This window comes from Leptosomus discolor, chromosome 9 (genome assembly GCF_034619465.1).
Source record: "Leptosomus discolor isolate bLepDis1 chromosome 9, bLepDis1.hap2, whole genome shotgun sequence".
NCBI lineage: Eukaryota > Metazoa > Chordata > Aves > Leptosomiformes > Leptosomidae > Leptosomus > Leptosomus discolor.
Window position 1 is genome coordinate 17,002,401 of NC_141399.1, and position 24,972 is coordinate 17,027,372.

Sequence of the window (24,972 nt, forward strand, 5' to 3'; positions counted from 1 at the left end):
GCTCCAGCCCAGCCCTCCACACTGCCGGCAGGGCTCAGGGGCAGAGGTAAGGGGTTTACACGATGGGGCCCAGGCAGCAGCGCAGCCCCCAGCTGCCCACTCCTCATCCCCGACAGAGCACACACAGGCGCCCATGTCTGTCCCAAAGCCAGTGTTTATTTGGGAGTGCTCCCGCCTGTGGCGGAGGGCACTTGCTCGGCCCTGGCTGCCCCTGCACTCCCCTTGTACAACTATTTACAACCCCCCACACCCACCCAGGTGCCCCAAGGGGGCAGCTGATGGGCTGGGTGCCCCAAACGCCCGTGCCAGTGACAGCCAGCGCTGGTGGCTGCTCGGGGTTTCACCCCTGCATGGCCCCTTCTCCTTCCCCTCCCCACCCAAAGACCCCCGGCCAAGCCCCCACCAGGGCCCGGAAAGCTAGGTCCTGTCTCGAGGGCCCTGTCTTCCCCCGCCCCCCGCCCAAGCCAAGCCCCTGGGGAGGGGATGGGGCCATGTACCCTGGTCCCACAGCCCCCTTCTCCTAGGCTTGCCTGGTGGTCTGCAGCTTCCCCATGGGACCACTTGCTCCTCAATAACTGGGTGGGGAAACTGAGGCATAAAGCTGCGAGGGTTGTGCCCAGATTACGGCAGGCACACCTTGTCCAGTGCTGCCTCTCCTCCTGCATCACCCCCTCCCACACCAGGACCTGGCACCTCCAGCCCTCGGCACAGTGCTGTGCCCCAGCTGGGGGAAGACAGTGGCCATGGTGGTCAGTGGTCCCCACACGCCCGGATCCTGGGGTCCCAGGGTGGGGAAGACAGTGATGCTGGCTGCAGCCGCCCGGGGGGTCCCTGCTCCTCCCTGTGGCCAGCAGGTGGGGGGTCACATCACCCCAGCGACTATGTACGACCCACAAATAAATACCATCTCCCATGGGAGGGGGGAGCACGTGTGTCTGCGTGTGTGTGTGCGTGGATGTGTATATATATATATATATATATATATATTTATTTATAGATATTTTTAATATTAAAAGGGGGGAAAAATAGACCACTGTGCTAGCAAAGTCCCTGATGATGGTTTCATGTATGCCCGTAGGTCTCTGGCTGGTGATTCCGGCGGTTTCGAGGCTTCTTCTGGTCCTGCTGCTCCTTGGCTTTGAGGCCAGCCAGTGGCTGGGGGGGGCTGGCGGCCGTGTGCCGCCAGTAGCCCTGGCAGTACTGGTCCAGGAGTCCCATTTCAGGCTGGGTGAGAAGCTGCAGCAGGTCCTGGTAGCGGGGAGTGGGGGCACCCGGCAGGCCAGGGGGGGTCTCTGCCTGGACCAGCACAGCGTGGACGGCACGGCTGCTGAGGACACGGAGCTGCACCTTGGTCACTGTGTGCTTGAAGTTGTTCTCGGTGGCGGTGCAGGAGTAGAGGCCGCTGTCAGCGAGCTGGAGGGCGCGCAGCAGCAAGCCCTGCTCTGTCCGCAGCACCCGGCCCTCCACCCGCAGCTGGAGGGGGGAGAGGTGGCACGGCTCAGCTGGCTGGCACCCAGCACCCCCTGGCACCCCTGGGCACAGCACCCTGCCCTACCTCTTTCCGCCGGTCACTGTTGTCCTTCTGCAGCAGCCACTTGATGCTGGCTTGAGGCGAGCGGGGCTGGCACTCCAGGAAAGCGGTGCTGCCCTCCACCCCGTACTGCACGGCCTCCACCGCGTTCTTGTTAGCTGCAGGGGTGGGCCATGGGCAGCTGGGTCATGTGCTTCCGTGCCCCTGCCCTGCTGCCCAGCCCACTGGCTCTCCAAGGGAAAGCTCCTGTCCACCTCCAGCCACAGGTCTGCTTGCTCCCCAGCCACCCAGCAAGTGTGCTCCTCCTCCTCTAGTCTAGCCATGCTTCTACAAGGGTGTTTGTCTGTCTGTCCATCCATCCATCCATCCATCCATCCCTCCACCCATGTTCATCTTCCTCTGAAGTATCCATGCACCCATCCATCCATTCATCTACACACCCATCAATTTGTCGTCATACTTATTACCATATCCATCCATCCCTCAACCCACCCATTCAAAATTGCTCATTCTCCTCCCCAACATATCTGTCGATGTTCATCCTACTCCCCAAGGTATCCATCCATCCACCCACGTTCATCCTCCTCTCCAATGTATCCATCCATCCATCCATCCATCCATCCATCCATCCATCCATCCATCCATCCGTCCGTCCTCACCCTCTTCCTGTATATCCACCCACACAACCACCAACCCACCAGGGCACCCATCCACCCATGTCCCCCTCTGGCCGCTGCCCACCCCCTCCTGCCCCCTGCCCTCAGCATGCCCCCCAGCTGCCCCCTCGTGCTGCAGGGCTGTGCCCCAGACCTCACTCACCATTGGAGTTGTAGCCTCGGCACTGGCGGATGGGGTTGCCGTGCCGGACGTCCTGCCGCCGGCTTCGCCTGTGGGGATGCGGGAGGTGAGCAGGGAAGCCTGGGGCTGGGGGGTCCCTCCCTGCTGCTCTCCTCTGGCCCCCCTGTACCTCTTGGAGGAGGCAGAGTAGCGGGTGCAGGCACTGCCATCCCAGGCGCAGTAGGGGTCCCGGGCCAGGCAGCAGTCAGCACAGGCTTCCCCGTACACGTCACAGCGGTGCAGGGCCAGGTGGGTGACGCCTACAGCTGAGGACACGTACAGCTGTTGCTGTTAGGGCACAAAGAGGACAGGGTGAGACGCTACCTTGTCCCCACCCTGCAAGGAAGGACCCCCCAGAATGAGCTGCAGCCTACTGGGACTGGGACTGGCTGAGACACCAGGGCCAGCCAAGCCAGCTTGCCCTGGGGCCACCCACGCGCCTCTGGTGCTGCAGTGATGTCGGGCAGTGCCGTGGCCAGGCCCGTGATGGGATCTGCCAAGCCCCCTGCCACGTGCAGTGACTCACCCTCTTGGAGGAGATGGTCATCGTCTTGATGGGTGCCGGCACCTAGATGGGAGCAGGAGCAAAGGATGGAGGATGCCTGATGCTGCAGTCCTGGGGCGGGCACCTGAGACCCCCTGCAGGCAGCTGGGGCAGGCAGGGGTGGGCAGGGGGAGATGGGAGAGGGTAGCAGGCAGAAGGACCAATGCTTGGGGTCCTTCCAGAGACGGCTAAGGGGTGGCCGGTGTCCCAAGGGGCTTGCTGATGTCCCAAGGGGCTGGTTGGTGTCCAAGGGGGTGGCTGGTGTCTCACAGGGGTGGCTGGCTGGGTCAAGGACACTTGGCAGAGGGTGGAAGACAGACCAGCCCTTACCTTGAACACCTCAATCTCCTCCAGCATGAGCTCCTCTGTCTCCATGTCATCCCGGGGCAGCACGATGACCTTCTGCACGGTGCCCCGATCTGCAAGACACCATGGTGCCCTGGGCACTCAGTACCACCCCTGGGCACTTGCATCCTCCCCTCCTGGGAAGAGGGTCCCTGCTGGGGCTGGGGGGAGGAAGGATCCCCCAAAGCCCATCCCCATCTCTCTCCTGCCACAGCAGGTGGCCGTGTCTGGGGTGCAGCGTACTGGCTCAGGTCACTGCCTGTGGCTAGGGACTGCCACCACCCAGGGCAGGGTGGGGACAGCAGCCAGGGACAGGCACCTGGGCAGGGGATGGATCACGGGGGCTCTGGGATGTGTGTTAGAGCAGGGGAAGCATCAGGCTGGATGATGGTGCCCCCAGGATGGGCACTGGGGCTGGGAAAGGACAGGGTTGGATGCTGGTGCCTCTAGGATGGGCAATTGCACAGGGGAGGCACAAGGCTGGATGACGGTGGGCTTAGGATGGGCAATGGGAAGCAAGTAGGATGGGCACTGACGTTGGGAAAGGATGAGGCTGGATAGTGGAGCCCTGGGGATGGGAACTGGGCTAAGGGAAGGACCAGGCTGGATAGTGGGGTCTGTGGGATGGGCACTGGGGCAGGAGAAGAACCAGGCTGGAGCCTTGAGGAGGGGCAGGGATCTCGGGGGGGGTCTCAGCCCCTCACCCTGCTCCAGCGTGGCGGAGGGCACCATGGTCTGGCCAGCCCTGGTGGTGCCCATGCCCTCCGGGGCCGCGCCGGAGCATGCTGCGTTCCCCGCGGTGCGCGGCGTGGGTACCTGTGCCCAGGAAAAGCACCTCATAGCGCCCGTCTGCCGCATCCACCTGGTCGACAGCCACGGTGGTGAAGCGGTAGTTGACGTTGGTGCGGACGACCAGCGGCTGGCGGTGGGTGGGGTAGACGGCGTGGTACATCAGGGGGTGCGCGCGCATGAAGTTGATCACTTCGTCAGGGTAGTCCTTGGTTGACTTCATGGACGGGGTGAAGGTCCCCCCAGGACACTGCAGCACAAACATCACCAGTGCTCGTTGACCCGGTATCTGGGTACAGGTCCAAGGGTGCCAGCTGCCTGGCAGGTGCCGGCTCACCTCCCCACGTGTGCCTAGAGGGTACTTACGGTACCCGGCCGGGGGTAGGGCATTTTGCCTGTGTAGGGCATCCACTGGTAGTTGGGTCCCTCTTTGTGTGCGAAGGGCCCGTTGAAGACCATGCGGATGTCGGCCATGGAGTAGACACACACGGCAGAGCCCTTGAAGACCGACCTGGGAGGAAGGACCTGCTGTCACACCCCAGCTTGTCACTGCCTGCCACCACGGCATCGCTGGGACTTCCACCCAGCTCAGCCCCCTCCTCTCCACTGCTCCGTACCAGGAGGGTCAGCACTCACCCTGAAGCGGAGAACACGGCATAGATAATGGGGTTCTTGGAGTCCTGAGTCTGCTGGATGAAGACATCCTCTTGGGACAGAAAGAAGGGGGTGTCATCATGGGGAAGGTGGGCAGGCACACCCTTGCACCCAAGGACAGCAGGGCAGGGGGGAGAGCAGCTGCCCACGGAAAAGTAAGAGGTGGAGGGCAGCAAGGGGATCCCCAGCCCTCTGCAGGGTGTCCCCAAGCCCACAGGGGTGGAGAAGACCCCTGTCCCCCTCCTCGCCCACTCACGGAGCTCATCGAAGTGCGTTTCGATCCCGTCGGGTCCCGGCACGGAGCAGACGAGCCGGGCCTTCAGGAAGGTGCTCCACTTGTTCACGAGGCAGCAGTGGCCCCCGTCGTCGTTCTGCAACAGAGGGACCCCTGCGCTCAGCCCTGCCTGCCCCCCTGCCCGCTCCCCTGCCTGCCTGCCACTCCACCTACCAGGCAGATGCGCCCGATGCGGGAATAGACCCCAGGGCTCAGCGGGGCATCGGCCGACTTCTCTCGGAAGAAGAAGTAGAGCTTGTCATCGTTCCTCTCGCTGCTGTCAGGGATGAGCTGGGCGCGGACGAAGGCTGGGTCTGGAACGGCACGGCACAGCACCGTCAGCCCAGCGGCACCCCCTGCCCCTTGCCGCAGCAGGATGCTGAGCTTCCCTCTGCTCTGGCATTGCCCCACTCCTGGAAAGGCACTGCTGCGGTTGCAGGGCGAGAGCCGGATCTGGACCAGAGCTGCAGAGACGGGCTGAGGAACTGGGTCCCTCCAGTAGTCATCAGTGCTCCAGAAGGGGCTCAGAGCATCTCTGATGTCCCTGGAAGCATCCCTGAGGTCCACAGGGTGGAGAGCTCCAGCAGCTCTATAAGCAGAGTGGTGGAAACCGGTCCTCCCCCCACAGGGAGGAACCACACAGCCTGGAAGCTTCTCAGGAAGCTTCTCCTGGCCATCCATCAGCCGGTGCCCAGTCTGCGCTGACAGCTCCCCCTCTTTGGGTTACCGCCCTGCTGACTCCCTGGCCCACCAGGATCAGCCCATCTGCTCTGCTCTGTTTACTCAGCTGCTGCCCTGCAGGCAGGGGTGCTCCAAGGGGGGCAGGATGAGCGCTTGGGGTCACCGACTGCAGGCGACATGGTTGACATCTCAGCCCTGCAGAAACCCATGCATGGACTCCGGCAGAGCCAGCCCCATCTCTCACCAGCTGCCTGCTCCTACCACCCAGCAAAGCCCTTGACATGTCTGTCACTGCCCCACACAACTATCCCTCTGCCTAGATTTCCATCCATCCATCCATCCATCCATCCATCCATCCATCCATCCATCCACTCATCCATCCATCATCCACCCATCCATCCACCCATCCATTGTCCACCCATCTATCAATTGTCAATGAACCATCCATCCACCCATCCATCCTACAGCACTTGCCCATGCTGGCTACTGTCACTGTCCTGGGAGAAGGACGCAGTACGACACTACAGGTCTTATTTCTAGGGCTGTAGCTGTGAGGTCCCCAGGGAACTTGGGTCAATGACACCCCAAACTCACCATTGAGCCAGCGTGAATTGTACTGGTCTGTCCTCATGGCTGTCTGTTTGCCCATGGTGCGGAAGATGGCTGCGTCTGTGCCCATGAAGTCGATGTAGACGCCAGCATAGAGCTCTTCATCTGCAGAGGGCAGAGATCAGCTAGGAATCCCCACCTAGGCCCATCCACCCACCTCTCCCACTGTCCCAGGCTCCATGCAGCCCCATCTGTGGCCAGTAGCCACCAGGAAACCAAGAGCCAATGCTTGTGGTCATCCGAGAGAGCTTGGGCAGTTGGCACTGGTCTGTAACCAGGACCCCCATCTCCACTGGGCCAGCTGCCCTAGGACTGGGCAACCCAGGCACCCAGCCATCCGCAGCTGGAGTGGGTGAGGGTGGTAGGGGCAGGAGCCTGACTCCTTAGGGATATTTGGGCAACACAGGAAGCTGGTGGGAGCAGTTGTCCCATCTTGCCTGCATGTTCCCTCTGCTCAATGCAGGCAGCGCCGCCCTGGGGAGCTACAGCACTCACTTATTAATGCAGAGACGGTGTCTACTTTGGGGTCATAGGAACACTTCCCCTTGCCCGACTCCAACTTGTCTGGCTCCAGGTAGAAGATATAATCCTGGAGAAGGAAGCAAACCGAGGAGCTGTTTAGACTTTCACCCCTCCATCCCCACGCACTTCCAAAGCCCACCAGGAGAGGCAGCCTCCTCCAGGATGGAGCACAGCAGTGAGGACGGATGCAGATTGACCACACTAGGGGTCTGCAGGTTTCCTGAGAAGCTGAAGCCCCTGCGAGCTACTCCTCCGACGTTGCTGGGTGGTACTCTGTGCCCTCCACCGCTTGGAAACTTGGCTGAGACACCAGGCTGAAATAGGGTATCCATCCCCCAGGTCCACTTCTGGACAAAACATGTCCCTATGGTTGCCTCCTCACTGTGCATCGCTGCTTGGCCAGCTCCAGGTCATACAGCTCCAGCAGGTTCAGCAGGCAGGGTCTGGCCTACAGCACAGCTCGGCTGCCAGACCCACCACACTCCTCTCTCCAGGACCCGTTTTCCAGTGGGCACTGCCGGGGTGGCATCATGGTGAACTGCTGCGCCCCTTCCAGGGGATTCGCCCCACGCTGTCAGAAGCCATCTCCCACCGTTGCCTCTGACTTCCCTGCAGCCATCCCCAGCACCGTCACACATCCCTGGCCAGGGGCAAGACCCACACTGCCTCCAGAGACTCACGCAAATCCTCTGCCGGTGCCAGTTTGGGGCAGGCAGGGCCAGGCTGGCCCAGGCAGGTCACCCCTGGCATACAGACCCTCACAGCCAGCATGAAGCAGCAGCACGGTAGCACCCAAGGGGAGCCTGGGCACAGTGGGGGACCTCAGGCAATCAAATCGGACTGGCAGAGTTGTCTGCTGGTCCTGTGCCCTGCCTTTGATGCACGGGTGACAGACATGGTGGCAGCCACCCTCTGTCGAGAGGCGAGCAGGGTCCTGGCAGAGCCCCTGGCTCTGGGAAGGGCAGGAGAAGGTGGAGAGCTGGGATGCTCACCATGCACATCTCCTACTGGAGTGTTTGCTCATGCCAGTGCCTCCTGGGGCACCCCAGTCCCAGAGATGGGCACAGCCACACTTCCACTGTCCCTGTCACCACACTGTGCCACCTGTGCCACCATCACAAACGCGTCTGCCCAGTGCTGGCCTCACTCCTGAGCTGGGCAAACCCTTTGCAGGGACGACCTGGCTCTCCAGCACAGCTCTGGCCCCAGCTGCACCACCTCACCCTCTCGGCCAGGCAACCCATGGGCCATTGCGGTGCTGGCACTGCCACTTGGCTAACATGCCTTGAAACACATCGGAGCTGCTGGAAAGTGGGTGCTGGCAGCCCCCAGAGAGCCCCAGCTCAGAGCACAGGCAGCTGTACCAGGGACCTTCTCCCTGTGGATGCTGGGGCCAGATCTGGCAGGGAGGGGGGAATGGGGGGGGGTTGGCCCAAGGGGGCTGAAATGGCAACCGTGCTTTCCCACTGGGCAAGCTGGCAGCAGGAGCTGCCCACAGCTGGTGATATGGTCATGGTTGAGCATCACCCTCTGCCCCCCTACCACCTGCCATCAGAGCAGAGGGGCCAGGGGCTAGAGGGATGGGCAGGGGGGAGCCCCAGGCTGCTGCAAGGTGCCTGCGCCCCACACGCTCCCCAGCCCATGCATTGACCCATGTTAGTCCGGAGTGGAGAGGCTCCGGGGGTGACACTGTCAGGGTGGGCTGGACACTGGGTGTCCCCAGAAGCTGGGGATGCCATCTCCTCCCTGAGCCCGCTTGCCTGCTGGGATGACACAAACGCCTCCTGGGGCAGGGCAAAGCAGCTGCTCAGCGATGCTTTTGTAGACCCTACCAAAACACCTCCTACACATTGCCTTGGCATCCTCCCCTGAACTATCCTGACCCCGTGGCTCTGCCAATAGTGGCCCCACTTCCAAGGGACACAGCAAGCCTGGAGCTGGGCAAAGCCGGTGGAGGCAGGGAGAGCCACCGTCCCTGACAGTGTCCCCCGCAGGGGCCCCATATGTGGCCCGGGAGGAAGGAGTTAGTGAGAGAAGGAGAGCAGACGCCAGGCCGGTGGCCAGAAGATGCTGTGCTGAGAGCGAAGGAGATGGCGGGGATGCCCATGACACGGGGCGCCCGGCCTGGGGGTCGGAAGCATGCCGGTGGGAAGGAGAAGGAGCCCGTGGCTCTGGCGTGCCCCGGGACAGAGGTGGGCACAGCTGCGGCGGGCTCCCAGACCGGTTCCCACCTTGCTTTGTGCTGGTCTCGGGCTGAGGGGGCTGTCGGTGAATCTGCTTTCCCGGCCTCCCGGCTGGCTCGGCGTAAACCCCTGGGGAAAAGGAGCAGGGCAGAGAGTTAGCGCCGGCGGGAGGGGGAGGACCCCCCAGGGCAGGGGTGGCCAGGGGTACCCCAAGAGCTGGGGTGATGGGTGCCTGTGGAGCAGCAGAGCCGTGGTCCCCCTGGGTGGTGCTGGTGGGTCCCCCGATGCTCCAGGCTGGGCTGGCCTCCAGCAGGAGCTTCTCCAGGATGGATCTTGCTCTCTCCCACAGAACTGGTGTGCCCTGGTGTGGGGCAGGAGAGAGTGGAGAGGTGGCTGCCCGCAGCCAGCCAGGCTGGGCTCACGCCCAGAGATGCAAAGATGGCACCTGCCAACCATCCGGCAGCACCCCGTGCAGAGGAGCAATGCCCTGGCGCCGAGCTGTGGCACGGGGGAAACTACTGGCACCGTGGGGTCACTGGAAGCCCCTGTCCCTGCTGACCTGCTGCTGGCTCTGCTGAAGGTGACATGAGATGCTGTCCTCAACTGCATCAGCAATTTGCTCCTCAAATACTGACAATGCCCAGTCTGGTCCCAGCCCGGTCCTAATCCGATCCCAATCCATTTCCAATCTGGAGTGGTCCGAGCAGCATCCACTACTCTTGGTGCCCATGCCAGGCTTGGGGGCACTGGGTCAGACACCCGTCCTCCACGTCCAGCGCCGTGCTCCTCCCTCAGCTTGGGCTGATGGCACCCAGCTCACTCTGACAGCAGAAGAGGACACAGCCTGTGACCTGCCACCCCAGCTACTTGCAGAGACTGGCTCCCTCCCAGGGCTGTTCTGAAAACACTCTTCTGTCTGCCATGCATCCAGCCTGGCAGCATGCGGCTTCGACACCACCCTCTTGCTGCACGCCGTGGTCCTCGGAGCTGGGTGGCATCCATCCATGGACATTCCCAACATGGCCACATGAGCTGACACGGCCCCTGCCACAGTCCCCCCTGTTCAACGTAGGCGCTGGTGTGGTGCTGGGCATCCTCCACATCCACGGCGAGTGGGAAGCCAGGGAGGACACATCCCTTGCTCTGGTGGAGACCCAGCAGCGGCTGTGGCCAGCAGGGTGGGAAGGCACGTCGCACAGAAGCTGGCATCAGGGTCCAGCTGGGGTGGCCCAGTTCCAGCATGAAGAGAAGTCCTTGGTCTGTGGAGACTGCTCGGTCCCGCTTGACAGCACAGCACCATTAGCCAGGGTCACCCCCCAGCCTGCCATTGGCCCCAACCCTCTGCCCCCCAAACCTCCCGACACCAGCTGGCACAGCCAAGCTGTGCTGCGCCACCCTCCCACACCCCATGGCAGTCCCATGGTGGCTTCACTGGCACTGCCAGGCTGAGCACCAGCTCAGCGCCCCCATCCCTTCCCACCCCTCACCTGGGCTTTGCGCCCACGGTTGACAAAGGCGCAGATGGGGTTGTAGGCACCGGTGCCGCACACGTAGAGGTGGGTCCGGTTCCAGGGCTGGATCAGGCGGATGAAGTTGCCACATTCCCCCTGGGAAGCAGAGGAGGGGATGCCAACCCTGTGAAGGGGACAGGGGCATCCCCCTTCCCATTGCCTGCCAGCACCCCCACCGGGGTGGGCACCACCAGGCCCAGCTCCCTGGCATGGGATAGGAGATGGGGAAAGGAGAAAGCAGGCCAAGGAGCTGGGAGGGTGGGAGGCTGGCATGGGGCATGGGCTGGCATTGGACACGGCATGGGGCCACAGGCTGGGATGGGGCCATGGGTTGGTGTGGTTACAGGTTGGTATGGATCATGGGATGGCATGGGTCTTGGGATAGCATGGAGCCATGGGTTGCCATGGGTCATGGGATAGCATGTGACATGGGTTGTCGTGGATCAGGGGTTGGCACGAGCTGGCACGCCAGAGGGCCCAGCCCTGGCTGGTGGGAGGAAGCAGTGTGGGGAGCTTGGCCTCCTACTCGCCCATGAAGCTCTCCAGGACCTGCACAGCTGGGACAGAATGGGTGGCAGGACACCGCGACACCTTGGAGTGCCACCCAATCCCGGCATGGCTGCAGATGCTCCCCTGCACTATAGGGGACCCAGGGGATGGCTTTTCCAGGGTAGGACATGAAGACACGACTCCCTGACCTGAGCTGGCCATTAGCCCCCCCACCGCTACCAGAAGGGGATTCATGGTGGCCACTCACATTGCTGTTCTTGCCCGACAGGATACACTCCTCGATCCTCTGCTGGGACGCAGGCCAGTGGATCTGTGGAGACACCAGCCCAGGGGAGACCAGGGCTCCCACCCGGCCCCACCTCTTCCCCACCAGCACCAGCGATGCCCATTGAGCTCTGGCCCCAGCATCTGAAAAGCGCCCCTGGATGCCCAGTTGCCCCTCTTTGACCTGCCCCCTGCCTCACTCTGCGATGGCAGCTTACAATGAGGGGCTCGCGGTTGATGTCATGGAGGTCCAACGAGAGGATGTAGTCCTTGCTGCCCACGTACATGCGGTCGTGGTCCTCGTCTTTCAGCAGGATGCGGTAGTCGCTGGAGTTGAGGAGGAAGTTGAAGAAGTGCGCCGTGCCCGTCGCCTTCAGCTCTGTGGGAGCAAAGGGGCAGGCGTCAGCACCCCAGGGACCCCCACCTTCCCTGGTGCCATCCCTGCCCCTGAGTCCAAGCCTGGTCCCGGCTGGAGGACATCCTGTGAGAGAAGGTGCGCACCTTGCAGCCCCATGGTGCCCACATCCCTCTCCATGAGTGCCACAATGCTGCCACCTCTACACAGGACATGGGACAATGACAGAGATGCTAACAGCCAGTTGGAACAACCAAGAGTGGCTGGGGAAGGGGCAGCAGGACTTGGGCTCAGGAGACCCATCACCCAACAGCAGGGAGTGGAGCTCCCCACTGAGATGGGGCAGGAAGTAGGGCCTCCCTGGCATCCCAGCCAAGAGCCCGTCGCTCCCAAAATCTCCAGCATCGTCCCTCTCCTGCCCTTGTGACCCCACGTCCCAGACAGGCCATTGACTCCTTGGATAGGGGAGCTGGGACCCCAAGGAGGCAGCTCCCGGGGAGGGGACCAGCCTCTACCCCGCCCAGCACACCCCATCCCCCCTTGGGAAGTTATTTTTAGCCTGAGTGTGGGAGCAACGAGTGAAAGAGGATAATGAGGGTCATGAATATTCACAAGTGCAATGAGGCAGCCAGATGGAAGGCAGAAGTGCTGCAGATGATGTGGGCCGGTGCCAAGGACCACGCGGCAGGGGCCAGGGCAGAAGCGAGACAGAGGTCCCTACTCCCATGGGACACTATCTGCCTTGAATGCCACCCTCTTTGGAAGTGCCATCCCTTTGGATACCACCAACAGCCACCAGATGCAACCTACATGGGGTGACATCTGCCCTGGATGCCACCCCCATTGGAGGTGCCACCTCGTTGGAGGTGCCACCCCCTTTGGATGCAACCAACAGCCATCAGATGCCACTGCCATGTGATGACATCTGTCTCTGATGCCACCCCCATTGGAGATGCCACTCCCTTTGGAGGTGCCACCCCCTTTGGATGCCACCCCCAGCCATCAGATGCCACTCCCATGGGACACTGGCCCCATGAGCATCCCCACCCTGCAGAGTGTGTCCCTCCACACAGCGTCATGTCCTGTGCAGGTGCCGGGTGCCGGGGCTGGGGGCAGCCCCTGGGGACCCCCCCCTTTCCCTGGGTGGGAGCAGAGTCCTGCAGGTCAGTAGCAGGAAGGAGCACATCGGCTTCCAGGCAGGGCCGGGCAGGGCTCCAGCAGCCAGCTGCCGTTCCCAGCCAGGATGCCAAGCGCCGGCAGATCTCCCTGACCTCCGGCCTCCCAGCCCCACAGGGGGGGCTGGCAACATCCCACGGGTGTCCCCAGGGTCCCTTCCTACCCTGGGCACCCTGGGGATGTGGGGGGCTGCCCTCTTTGGGGAGCGGGAGGGATGGGGGGGGACACTGTGCCCTGCACCCCGGCACCACTGGGTGCCAGGGACCCCCTTGCACAGCCTTGGGGACTTCCTGCTTAGCATCCCGTGGGTGGCCTGGGGAGCTGGCAGGAGGGCAAGTCCCTTTGGGGCAGGGTGAGCACCCACCCTTGTGCTGGCTGGGGGAAAGGGGGGTCTCCATGGGAGCCCACACCAAGGGGCACAGGGGTGCCCAGGCGCAGCCAGATCCATGCCTACTGGTGTCACTGGGAGAACCTGCGCTGTCCCGTGGTGCTCCCCAGTCCCCAGCCCTGCAGCGGGGTACCCACAGCCTGCTTGGCACCGCTCAGCCACGGTGGCGAGGCCAGTACGTGCCAGGCACCACGAGGTGGAAACCTGCCAGGACAGGCTGCGGGAAACAGCGTCACGGGACGTGACATCAACCCCCGCCCGGGGTTCTGCCCGCCTGCTGGGGCTGGATGGACGGGGCGAGCATGGTGGGCATGTGGAGGGGCTGGCAGTTTGCGCTGTGGGCAGGGGAGGTGCCCTCCGCCATGGCAGAGGTGGGGTGGTGCAGTGTAAAGGACGAGGGGCTGCAGGGGCTGTCCACCCACCTGCCCCTTGGCACGCTCCTCCTCCTGTCTGTCCCATCTGGGCTCCAGATGCTCCCTGTTGCCAGTGCTGGCTCGCCTGCCACCCTTGGTTGTGTCCCCTGCCTGCTCCATGGCATTCCCTGCCCATCCCATGGTGCCCCACCTGTGCTGTGGCACACTGGGTCCAGTCCCTGCCTGTCCCATGGCCTGCAGCTGCCCTGCTGGCCCCTGCAGTGTGTGCGTGTGTGTCTGTGCACACATGTGTACTGTGTGCAACGTGTGTGTGTGTGTGTGCTCCATGTAGTGTCTGTGTGTGTGTGTGTGCCCGTACAGTGTGCAATGTGTGTGTACATGTGCGCCCCACACTGTAGGTGTGCGTGCGTGTGCCCCATATGGGCATGTGTGTGCCCCACTGTGCATGTGCACATGTGTGTGTGCATGTGTGTGCCCCACACTGGTGTGAGTGTGCACACATGTGCCCTGGGGGCACGGGATGAATTTCTTGGGGCTTCGCCCGGAGGGACGCTGGTGTCAGTGGGGGCCAGAACTCGGGATCCAGGAAAGAGCAGGGTGGCTCCAGCAGCAGGGTGACACAGGCAGAGCAGGAAAGCTCTTCCCCAGAGCCAGGGACCCGCTGCTGGAACCGCGTGCCCAGTCACCCCGCTTGGGACAGAGACAGCCCTGGTGCAGGCAGAGCCGGGGATGGCGGTTAAACCGGGCAGGAGCCCCCACGCTGGGACAGCCTCGCATCTGCCATCACTGCCTGGCCTGGGGATGCCACATCCAACGTCCCCAGGGGGACATGCTCTTGTCCTCGTCCTCCCCTCCTGGCCGGACCCTGGGCTGAACCGGGCAGTGCCAGGAGGGTCCCAATCCAGAGTCTGTCCTAAATATCCCACATCCATCAGGATGGGCGGCACCGTGACTCGGCAGGGGACAGAGCCAGCAGCACAAAGGGCCCCTGCGTCCCACCAGAGGCCCCATTCAGCCCCCCATGCCCCAACGATCAGAGGGGGCACCCCCAAAGCGGGGCGGTGACAGACCCACTGCCCCGTGACGCCCTCTCCAAAGGGGACGAAGGGGCGGGTGAGCCCCTGCCCCAACCTCTGACCTGAACCACCACCCCCTTGTCCTCCCTGCCTAATCCCCCACCACCGCCGTGCCCCCCCCCAACCTGCTCAAACCTGCTCCCGGCAGCTACAGGGAGGTCCCTGGGGACAGAGCGCGGTAGGAGGTCCTGTTGGGGCTGGAGAAGCCGACTCGTTAGCTGATGCGCCCTGATGAGCATATTCCCTCCCACATCCCCACTGCCAACCCCAGCACCAGCAGAGCTTCCCTGGCTGGCTGGGAGCCTAATCCCATTTTAATTGCCCAGTACCAGAGCTGGGAGCTGCCCGGCATCGCAGCCAGGGTGGCCTCTCTGGGGACTGTCCCCTTGTAGTATCCTGCAGAGCCCCCACCAAGTCCTCCCCGGGACTTGCCTCCCCAGCATCGTTTGGCGGCCTTGGGCATTGAGATTTAATTACCCTGTGCCCTTGAGCGATGCCTGTGGCCAGGAACACATCAGACCCTTGGCTGGAGACATGGGGTGATGCTTGGCTCTGCCCACAGCGGTGGTGAGCAGCACCACCCAATTACATGTTCTGCAAAACCAAATCCCCTCGTCATGCCAAATTTGGGCTGAATTTACAACTCCAGCAGCTGCCCACACCTCCACCTTTGCTGCCTGCCACCACTATCCCCATTAGGCAGGGATGAGAGGTCCTTACCCATCACCCATCAGCATGGATACTGGTGCTGATCTCCAAAGCAAGGGTGAGACTTTGGGGGTCCCCAATAAACTTAGCATACCTGGGTGCTGCTCATCCCATGCCAGCCCCCCAACCCCCTCAAACATCACCAGGGCACAGGCATGAAGGGTTAATGCCATCAGAACCCCAGCCGGTCACCTCCCCAGGTGCACCATCGCTGCACACCCCAAAACCAATTACAGGCGCTCTCACCTAATTAGTTTCTAATTATGGGCTTGTAGTGCATTCAACATAATTAGCATGTAAATTACATGGCGTGTTTATATTCAATAACCACTCTTTCCCCCCCCCCCCCCTCCCGGCTGGCAGCGGCAGCGCCTTTTGGGAGCCCTTTCTTTGCAGGGGGGGTGAATGAATTTACTCCAAATGCCGATGGAGAAGCCCAGCGCTGATCCCAAGGGAGCCCAGCCCAGCAGGGATAAATCCTGGCTCCATCCTGGAGCGTTTTATCCCACAAATTTACAAGCATGTCCCAGATTCTGGGGATGCTCCCCCTTAATTTTTTCCCTGTGTGATATTTGGGATGCAGATTTTTGGGTACCCGGCAGAGGGGAGGGATGGTAAGCGATGCCGGGAGAGGGATGGGGGGCTGGATGCGTCCCCTTGCGCATTTAAAGCATTTGTTGTTATTGGGGCTGATCAAAGAGCTGGGTGGGTCGCCCCATGAAAGCAGAATTGCTTATTTGTTTAAGCGTCACTCTGCTACCCCTTGATGGGTTATTTATGATGTAATTAAGCTAATTACATGTAATAAGAGAGTTTCCGTGGCCCCCAGCCAAGCTCTTTTCCCATTTAACCGATTCACAGGTGGGAGGAAACCAACGCTGCCTTGCTGGGGCTTGGGAGATGAAATGGCTCCAGCTCCCGCTCGCTGCCTTCCACCCCCAACCATCTCCAGCCCCGCCAGGAGCATTGCCCCATGCCGGCACCCGCTCCACCGGCCCCCGCGGCAGGGGACAGGTGCTGCAGCCGCCCGGGTCAACTCCCCTGGGATGAAAGCAGGGCTGGCCGGGTGCTCCCCCGCCATTGCCGCCCGGCCGGTTGGGCACAGGCCAAAAAAAAAAAACCACCAAAAAAAAACAAACCACATTTTTTCAGCCGAAACCGCTGATTCATCCCCTGGCAAGCCTGCCCAAAGCGCTTGTGGGGGGACGTGCCCCAGCGAGTATTGCTGGCAGAGAGGACCCCGGCCCCAGCAAGCATCACTCAGCATCATTGGTGACCCTGGTCCCCACCGGGGAGCTGAGCCAGGTGATGCTCTGGCAGCAGGAAAACCCCTTGGGAAGGGGTTCTGCCTTCAGAAAAGACACTTTAATCCCTGCAAAAGCAAAGGGCTGAGCTGAGGGGTCCCCATGTGCTGCCTTCAGGGCTTTTTTTTAACATTTTTTGACATTATTTTCTTCTGCAGCCCCCTTGAGAGCAGGGCAAGGTGCTGGGCAGGATGGCGATTGCTTTTCCAGGGCATTTGCTCTGTGCCAAAAAGGCAGTGGCTTGGGGGTGCTCTGGGCAGGAGCCGGCAGCACCGGAGCCAGGGAAACACACACGCCAGGACAAGCCACGTTGTCCTGCGCTGCTCCAGAAAGACCCATCGTTAATTCGAGGGATAACAAGCTTATTTGATATTGGCGGGGGGGGCGGGGGGGGGAGGGGAGGGGCTGAAATTGCATGGAAGAGGGATGGGGGTGGTGGTGGGTGGTTAAGGAGCTTATGGAGCTTCACAGCCAGAGCCTGGGGGTCTCAGCCTCAGCAGCAGTCGGTCCTGGTGGGTGGGGGGGAGCCCTGCCGCAGCCCCCCACCGCCCCAGCCAGAGAAATCCTCTTAGGGGTCACAGGGCTCAGCTCCATGTCCCCGTCCCCCAGGGTGTGGGAGAGGGGACCATGGCATCCCCTCCACCTTTGAGGGGGTCCAAGGAGCAGCATGGGGGTCCAGTGCACCCCCCAACCCACGCTGGGGTGGGGACCAACAGCACTAGCCCTCCCAGCATGTCCCCAGGGCTGGCTGTCCCCGAGCCCTTGGCCCTGACCGCACAGTCCCCCTCTGTGCCTCCCCCACGTTTATCCCAGCCTGCTGTTGCAAAGCGGTGCCCACAGCTGCGGCAGCTTAGGAGGGCGCCTGGGCGGCCTTGGGGACATGGCCCCCTCACCGGGCTCCTCTCCAGCCATCTGCCACCCCCTAGCCCCGGATCAAGCGTGCTGATGTCCCCCAGCTGAGATGCCAGCAGGGTGGAAGGGGAAACTGAGGCACAAGGCAGGGAGGAGCACAGTCACGCTGGGGGCCTGCAGAAAAGCCAAAAGGAGACTCCGTGCTTGATTTATTCTTTTTAAAGTGATTACCGCCCCCGGCCCCCCTCCCCGGAACTGCCCTGCCTCTCACCCGGCCCCTCCCAGCCAGGGCTCCCCCCCGGCCGGACCTCTGCTGAGGCTTTTCCGAGAGGTGCCGGCGCGGCTGTTCCCGTCGCCGCGGGGCTGGGAGCGGAGCGGCTCCCCCTTTGAAGCCCCACGGAGAGCCCTGACCTCGACGGCTTCCCGCGTCCATGCGGGGTGAGAGCCCACCCTTCCTTCCCGCATGCTTTTCCCACGCCGTACGGGGAGCAGGACACGGAGAGATGAATCACCATCATCATCATCATCACCTCCTGCATCCTTGAGGGGAAAGCACCACCAGTGCCCAAGCCCCCAGCACAGAGGAAGGCCCGGAGGAGAGGGGGCTGCAGGATGTGCGGGGGGGCGGGGGGGGGGGATTGTTAGCAAGGAGACGATTAAAAATATCCACCCTATTTCTGGCCGGCACCGGGCTGGGATCTGGGAAGAGCTGTTGGCAAAAGGGAGCCATGCCGGAGCCACTCCCAGCACTTCTTTCCGTGCCGGTCACCTTCCTCCCGCCGACACACAGACAGGAAAGCCTTGAGAGGGAGGACAGTTGGACAGGGACCATGGGGTCATGAGACGGGGGGAGGACCAGGGGATGACTCTGCCCAGCCCATCACCCTGCTCCAGGGAAAAGGAGCTTGGCTCCCACCCCTTTCCTATTGCTTCATTATTTTATATATATATTTTTTTTTTAAAGCACTCTGAGACGATGGGGCTCCGTAGAGGATGACGCAGGCCCCAGGGAGCTGCGACAAACCTCCGGCGCGCGATAACAAGCAAAGGCAAACAAACCCAGAGACGCTCTCGGGGCTGGCGGGGCTCCAGGCAGCGTGGCTGAGGCGAGGCGCCGGGGGGGGTGGACACGGGGACACGACGGCTCCTGCTGGCACAGCTCCTTCCCCAGCACCCTGCCGGGCACCAGTGCAAGGCCACGGCCACCTTGGTCCCACCAGGCAGTGCCTCGGCCCGGGGATGCTGCTGGAGGGGATCTGCACCCCAGTCCCAGAGGCAGCCCTCCAGCCGCGCCCACATCAACGGCCACTGGGTCCCCCGTGGTACCACGGCCATGGCCCTGCAGGCCAGCCCAACTCATGACACCAGTGTCCCACAGCCCAGTTCCCATCAAGCCGGGGGATCTGAGGCCAGGTATTTGGGCACAAGCCCAGGCTCCCCAGGCAAGAGAAGTGGCTAGACCAGCGAGAAGCACCGCTGCCACCCCACATCTCACGGCCCCACAGCTTCGAGGAGGCTGCGGGTAGATTATTGACTTGGGGAAGCTGCTTACTGGCAGCTTGGTGTGCAGCTACCGGCTGGCCCCTGAGGAAGACCCTCAGCAAATTCTCCTCTGCAACTGCCACTGCAAGAGTGTGGCAGGGAAGGGGCAAAAAGCATCTTCCTGGTCCAGGTGTGCTCAGAGCCAGCAGACTGCTGGCATTTCTCCTCTGTATGCCAGTGCAAACCAGCCCTTCTCCCTCCACAAATCCTGGGCAGTGCGGGCAAGGGCAGCCCTGCCAGACCACCCCAGGCAAGAGGGAGAAGCACCAGAGATCCCAAAGTAGGCACTTAGGTGTCACTTCCAGGCCCCCTGGGCACAGCCAGGGACCTCCGCTCCACCCAGGTGGGGCCAAAAAAACCCAACCCCAAACCAGCCCCCACCCTGTGGCACAGCAGGCCTAACCATGCTTATCCGGAATTAATCCTGCTCCCGGGGCATGCTGGCGGCTGTGGGACAGCCACAGGCATTAACACACACCTCGCCGGGTGCCGGGTCCAGCCATGGGTTCACCAGAGCCTCCCCTCGCCACGGCTGTGAGGAAGAGATGCCTCAAGCTGGGATGAGGGACACACCCCCGGGCAGAAAAAAGCAGTGGCTAAAGTGCCCCGGCAGCCCACCAAAACCCTCTGAAACTGCCTTTTGGAGGGGAAAGCGATGTCTACTGCACAGGGAGGAACTGCTCACTCCTTTCCAGCCTGGACTTGTCCCCAGCCTCTTCATACCAGCCATTTTTCCTGCTGAGACCAGCCTTTAATGCCAGCGGCTCGCCCTGCCTGTGCCGTGTTTGCCGCCAGCCCCCCTGGCCCCTCCTGCCCGTGCTCACCATCAGCTCTGCCACCGCACCCTGGACCAGTTCGGTATGTGACCAGAGGGCAAAGGCATGGTGGGATGGCACAGCAGGGGTACAGGCAGCACAGCCCTGGCTCTCCCACAGCAGCTTGCTTCCCCCAGAACCCCAAAGGGAGGCAGACACGAGGCTCTGCATGCCTGTCACCCTCCTGACACGTGTCCCCAGGCTGGGATGCATCCAAGTGGGCAGCCAGCCCCGGTAGAGCCCAGGGCGACGGCAGTACTGAATAAACCATGCCAGCAGTGGCAATTTTTGTTCTGCTCCTCGAGGTTTGCAACCCTGAGCCCTAACTCACTGCCCACCATCCCACACCCTCTCAGCATCCCTGTAGCAGGAGCTCAGGACCAACCCCTCCACCGATGTGCATCCCAAAGCTGACCTCGAGGTCCTCCCTTTGGGCTCCCAGAGTGGGCTGGGTGGGTCAGGCAGCCCCGGTACCAAAGGGTTAAGCCCCTTTCCCCTCCACCCGGCATCCTCCTCTCCTGCCTCTTGCCGGCTCCCTGCCAGCTCCCAGGCGTTAAAACCAGCTGGGGGGGTCGGGGCGGCATCAAGCTGCTGTCTGGACTCGGGGCACTGCCAGGGGGGGCTCCCTGCACCTCGGCACCCAGCTTCACCAGATGGAGGGAGCCACCCACCCGTGACAGGAAGCGTATTGAGGGGACTGGGCAGGCTACCAGCCTCCCCAGACTGGGAATGGGGGGGGCAGACTGGGAGCTCAGCCACAGTGGGATACAGATCCCCATGGAGATTTCTGGGGGTGCAGCTGCTGATGCCCCCACCCCAAGCGAGGAGTAGCCTGGACTTGGGTGCCTCTGGTCTCCTCCACCTTCTTGGGGTCCCACCCTGCCCCGCGCCACCGGGCTCTTACCTTTGAAGGAGAGCTGGACCCTCGGGGTGGCAAAGCCGTGGTCCTTGGTGTGGGCGGCCCGCCAGCCCAGAGTCAGCAGGGTGGCCCAGAGGAGGACGCCAACCACGGGCATGGTGGGCACACACCTGGGCACAGAGGTCGAGGGGAGTCCAGGGGCGTGGGGGGGAGCCTGCCAAAGAGGGCACAGGGAGGAGGGACGTCAGTTTGCTGCACCCACCACCTCCCCCACATCTCCCCATCCTGCTCTTCATTGCCCATCGGCACGCAGCACCCTCTGGAAAGGGCTGGGAGCCAGTCCTGGGCGAGGGCTCAGCTGAACCCCGTTCTGCAGGCTGGGGGGGGGGGGGGGGGGGGCAGGAATTGGGGGGTGCCCAGCCTCACCTCCTTGGGCACCAAGCCAAGCACACAGGGCGAGGCAAGCGTGGCGGCGAGCACCACTGCAGCGCACTCCTCCACCCAAGCTGGCAAGCCTTGCCCAGGTGAGGAGCATCCCTCCTTGCCCCCCCTCCCCCCCAAGCCTGCAGCATCCCCACCCTGCCGCGCTGACTCCCCACACCCTGGCACCCAGAGGGGTCCCATTCCCAGCCCTCTTCCCCCCCACCTCTCCTCCCAGTCCCCAGCAAAGCCACAGCGAGCAGAGCCGGGATCAAATCTTTCCAACATGAAGGAAATCTGGACTTCATTATTCCAAGAACGTACCAAAAAAAAAAAAAAATTTTTTTTTTTTTTTCGTAAAAGAGGAAGAAAAAGAAGAAGAAGAAAAAAAGCCCTGCCTGTGTGCCAGGCAGCTGGACTCCCTGGGGCTCCGGCATTGAGTGGAGTCCGCCAAGCTGCCTCCAGCAAGCCACACACGCACCCGGTACAGCACGAAGTGCCCCTGGTGTGCCCTGCTGACCCTCCTGGAGAGGGACTGTCCCCTCAGGCCCAGGTCCCTCTCCCGGGGCAGCACAACCCTGGGGAGCTCCAGAAGGCTTAGGGCAGGATTTGGGAGGAGGCCCGCGGTGGGAAGCCCCTTGCATCTCCAGGGAGCTGCACGTCCAGGGTGGGACGCGCTGTGCCGTGGTACCCGGGTGGGCTCGGGCACCCGGGGAACGCCCGGCCAGCCCAGCCAAAGGGGCTCTGCACCGTGGGGACAGGCACTGCCTGCCAGCATGCTGCACTGGGGTGTCCCCACCGTGCCACCACCACGGGGACATGCCCTCCACAGCTCTGCCAGCTGCCACCACACAGCCCCACAAGGGATGGGCACACACGAAGGTGCTGGGTGGATGGCTGGGAACCCTTTGGAGCACCCCAGGAGAGGGATGCTGAACTGCAAGGGGGGCAATCCTGCACCCCAGGGCTCTGCCTGCAGCCCACCCGGTGGTCCGGCCGGGCCCTCCTGGGGTGCACAGTACCCACGATGCCAGCCCCAGCCCCAAGCGGGACAAGGGCACCGGCACCATCATGGGTGCAGCCGTGGCCCCTGCAGCAACACTCTTCCTCGAGCAGCAAGGCAAGACCCAGAGCACGGTGGCACCACTGTTCCCTGGGGCTCAGTATTTTTTTTTTTTTTTCCCCTCACTCTTGCCTTTGGAGTCAGTAAATATTTCGATTTGCTCTTCTCCCCCTGCTCACACCCAGCTCTGCTCCATTGTACTGGCATTCGGTCCCCTTCCAGGCTGCCCCCCCTCTTCTCCCACCCGTTCCCAGGCTCTGCCCTTCCTATCAGCGCCGGGCCGGGACAGCCCGAGCCCCCAATTCCTCCACCAGCCAAAACTCCAGTTGGTTGCAGTTAAATAATCGTGTGTCGTCGTGTCCCCCCCGCCCTTCGAACCTCCCCCCCCCTCCCCAGCAGCTTTAGGAAATAATTCTGGCAAATCCCACTATTGCATTTGGATGGAGCGGCGTACGCGTCAGAGGCAGGGAGCGAGATGGCAAACAAAGGAAAAGAGGGAGAGGAGGGGAGCGCAGCGAGCGCAGGGCGAGGAGGGGGGAAAGGGCCGGCGGCGAGCGGGGGGCACTCAGGCCCAGCCGGGAAAGGCAAATTCCAAGGAAGCCAAAAAGGGAAACGGCCCATTGGAGCGCACCTTGGCCGGGAAATCTCCGTTTCCACGGTCATCTGCGCTCCAGGGAAACCGGGAACTCCAGGGGAGAGCGGCCACGTTCCTCCCCCCGCAGCACCCGGGCTGGCTTCGGGTGGTTTTTTTGGGCAATTAAAGTTTGGCCGTTGCCGGTGCCGCCGCAGGAAGATCAAAATCCCGCTCGGCTTTATCCCACCTCCCCAGGTCAGTCAACTGAGCGCCTCCGAGCCGAAGCAATTAGGGAAAGGTTTTCACGGCTGGAACAGGGACTCCTTTGGGGGGCCGAGACCCCGAGGCCTCGGGGGGGGCTCGGAGGTAGGGCTGCCCACACGCCTGGTCCCAGTGGCCTCAGGAGCGAGCCTAGTGAGCAGGAAACGTTTTGGGAGGGAAAAGAAATACAGGCAGGATGGGCAGCGGGAAGGAGCCTGCCCCACCTCTCGGCCACGGCACCCCGACGCACGATGCCACCGGCGGGGGGGGGGGGGGGGAATAATATAGAAATAAAATAAAATAATAATGCTAATCGTCCACCACGTCCTCTCGCACCCGGGGAATAACTTTGCACAACTTTGTGCCTCCGGCACGCCTGGCCTGTCCCCAGGGAGAGCCGTCTGTCCCCTGCTCCCCGGCCCCGGGCGCTCTGCCCTCCTCACACTCCCAGTCCCGCCGGGGCTGGGGGTCCTACCGGGGCGGGGGGTCCCACTGGGGCACGCTTCGGCTGCCCGACGCCACCCGCTCCACGGTGCTGGGGGGTCTCCGGCGCGCGCCCCCCCCCCCTCCTTGGGCACCCACCGCCGAGACCTGCCGCAGCCCCCCCTGCCCCGGGAGCTCCCTGCCAGCCTCCGTCCCTGACGGCACCGTGCCCCCCGGGGACCTTCCGCCGCCTCGAGCGGGACCAGGGAGCCCTGCTCAGCCGCGGGGTCCCGGGGGTGGGGGGATCGGCAAGACCCCCCACCCCGGTATTACACCCCCCCCCCGAGAGGCGTCGGGGGAAGGGTTAGGGGCTGCAAAGCACCCGGTGTCGCCGCCAGCTCAGGGCAGGGGTCCCAGCACCGGACCGCATGCACCAGCCCCCCCGCCCCGCCCCACCTGCCCGCTTCACCGGCAAGTTGCGACGGGAGGGGGACACACACGAGTTCCGAGCAGGGGAAAGTTTTCTCGGGGCTCCCCCCGCTCCGGGTCTCCGCTCCGCCGCCCGCCCCCGCCCTTACCTCTGCGGGGGTCCCGGCGGCGGCGGCTCGGGCCGGGGGCGGGGGGGGGGGGGGGTGGAAGGCGGCGGGGCTCAGCGCCGCGCCGGGCACCCGCGGCCCCCCGCCATCTCGCGGCCGCGACTGCCGCCGCGGCCCCGGCCCGTGGAGCGGCGGCGGCGGGGCGGGGCGGGGCGGGGCGCGGGGCGGGGCGGGGGCAGCGGGCGGTGGCGGCAGCCCAGCCCCGGCTGAGCGCCGCAGCCCGTGCGCCGCGGGGGGGCGTAATTTGCATGGCCACGCCCCCACCACACAGCCCCTCCCATCGCCTGGGGCCACAGGTTCGAGCCCCGCCGATGCCGCCGCCCCCACCGCTCACCTCCGGCGCCGGTCTTTTGTTGCTCCGTGCCGGTGGTGCCCCGCCGTGCGAGGCCGCGGGCGGCTCAGTTGGCGTCCGGCGCCCACCACCCTCCCACTGGCCCCGGGAAGGAAGCGACTAAATAAGCGCCGTCCCTCCTTTGTCTGACGAGGTGGGCGGCGGGGGGGGACCCGGGGCGGCGGGAGGCAGCGGGGAGCCGAGCCCGGGCGAGACGGTGCCTTTGTGAGAGCTCCGGCGAGAAATCGCCTCCCACACACGGCAACTCCTTGAACAGGGAGCGGAGCTCCTTCCCCCGGCCCCACCTCAGTTCTTCTGCTGCCCCCCACCCCGGTTACCACCCGCTCGGTGACCCCCGGCCCTCAGCCCAGCCGAGACAGGCGATCCCTGCCCTGCTCCTGGTCCCTGACATCCCCTTGCCCCGGGACGTGCTGGCCCCTGGGTGATCCCTGCCCTGCACTGGTCCCCTGGCATCCCTCTGCTCCAGGACATGCTGGCTGCTGGGGTATCACTCCCCAGGACCACTCCCCCCCTTCATCCCCTTGCCCTGGCACCTGCCAGCCCCTGGGTGACCCCTGCCCAGCACCAGTCCTTCTAGCAA

At 63.3% G+C, this 24,972-nt stretch overlaps 1 protein-coding gene across 2 annotated transcripts; it reads right to left on the reverse strand.

The window, feature by feature from the left end:
* Nucleotides 1-1,062: 1,062 nt before the first annotated feature.
* On the reverse strand, nucleotides 1,063-20,860 carry SEMA3F (semaphorin 3F). Of its 2 annotated transcripts, XM_086470276.1 has the most exons (18): nucleotides 20,749-20,860; nucleotides 11,473-11,633; nucleotides 11,238-11,300; nucleotides 10,457-10,576; nucleotides 9,018-9,098; nucleotides 6,760-6,853; nucleotides 6,250-6,369; nucleotides 5,149-5,288; nucleotides 4,957-5,071; nucleotides 4,683-4,752; nucleotides 4,413-4,557; nucleotides 4,074-4,296; nucleotides 3,243-3,331; nucleotides 2,895-2,936; nucleotides 2,499-2,656; nucleotides 2,351-2,418; nucleotides 1,556-1,689; nucleotides 1,063-1,473 (listed from the first exon to the last, which is right to left on the reverse strand). In XM_086470276.1, the coding sequence occupies exons 1-18, from the start codon at nucleotides 20,858-20,860 to the stop codon at nucleotides 1,063-1,065; spliced, it is 2,346 nt and encodes a 781-aa protein (XP_086326402.1). The 2 variants fall into 2 exon arrangements, with proteins under 2 accessions (XP_086326402.1, XP_086326403.1); XM_086470277.1 differs by lacking the exon at nucleotides 9,018-9,098.
* Nucleotides 20,861-24,972: the final 4,112 nt, after the last annotated feature.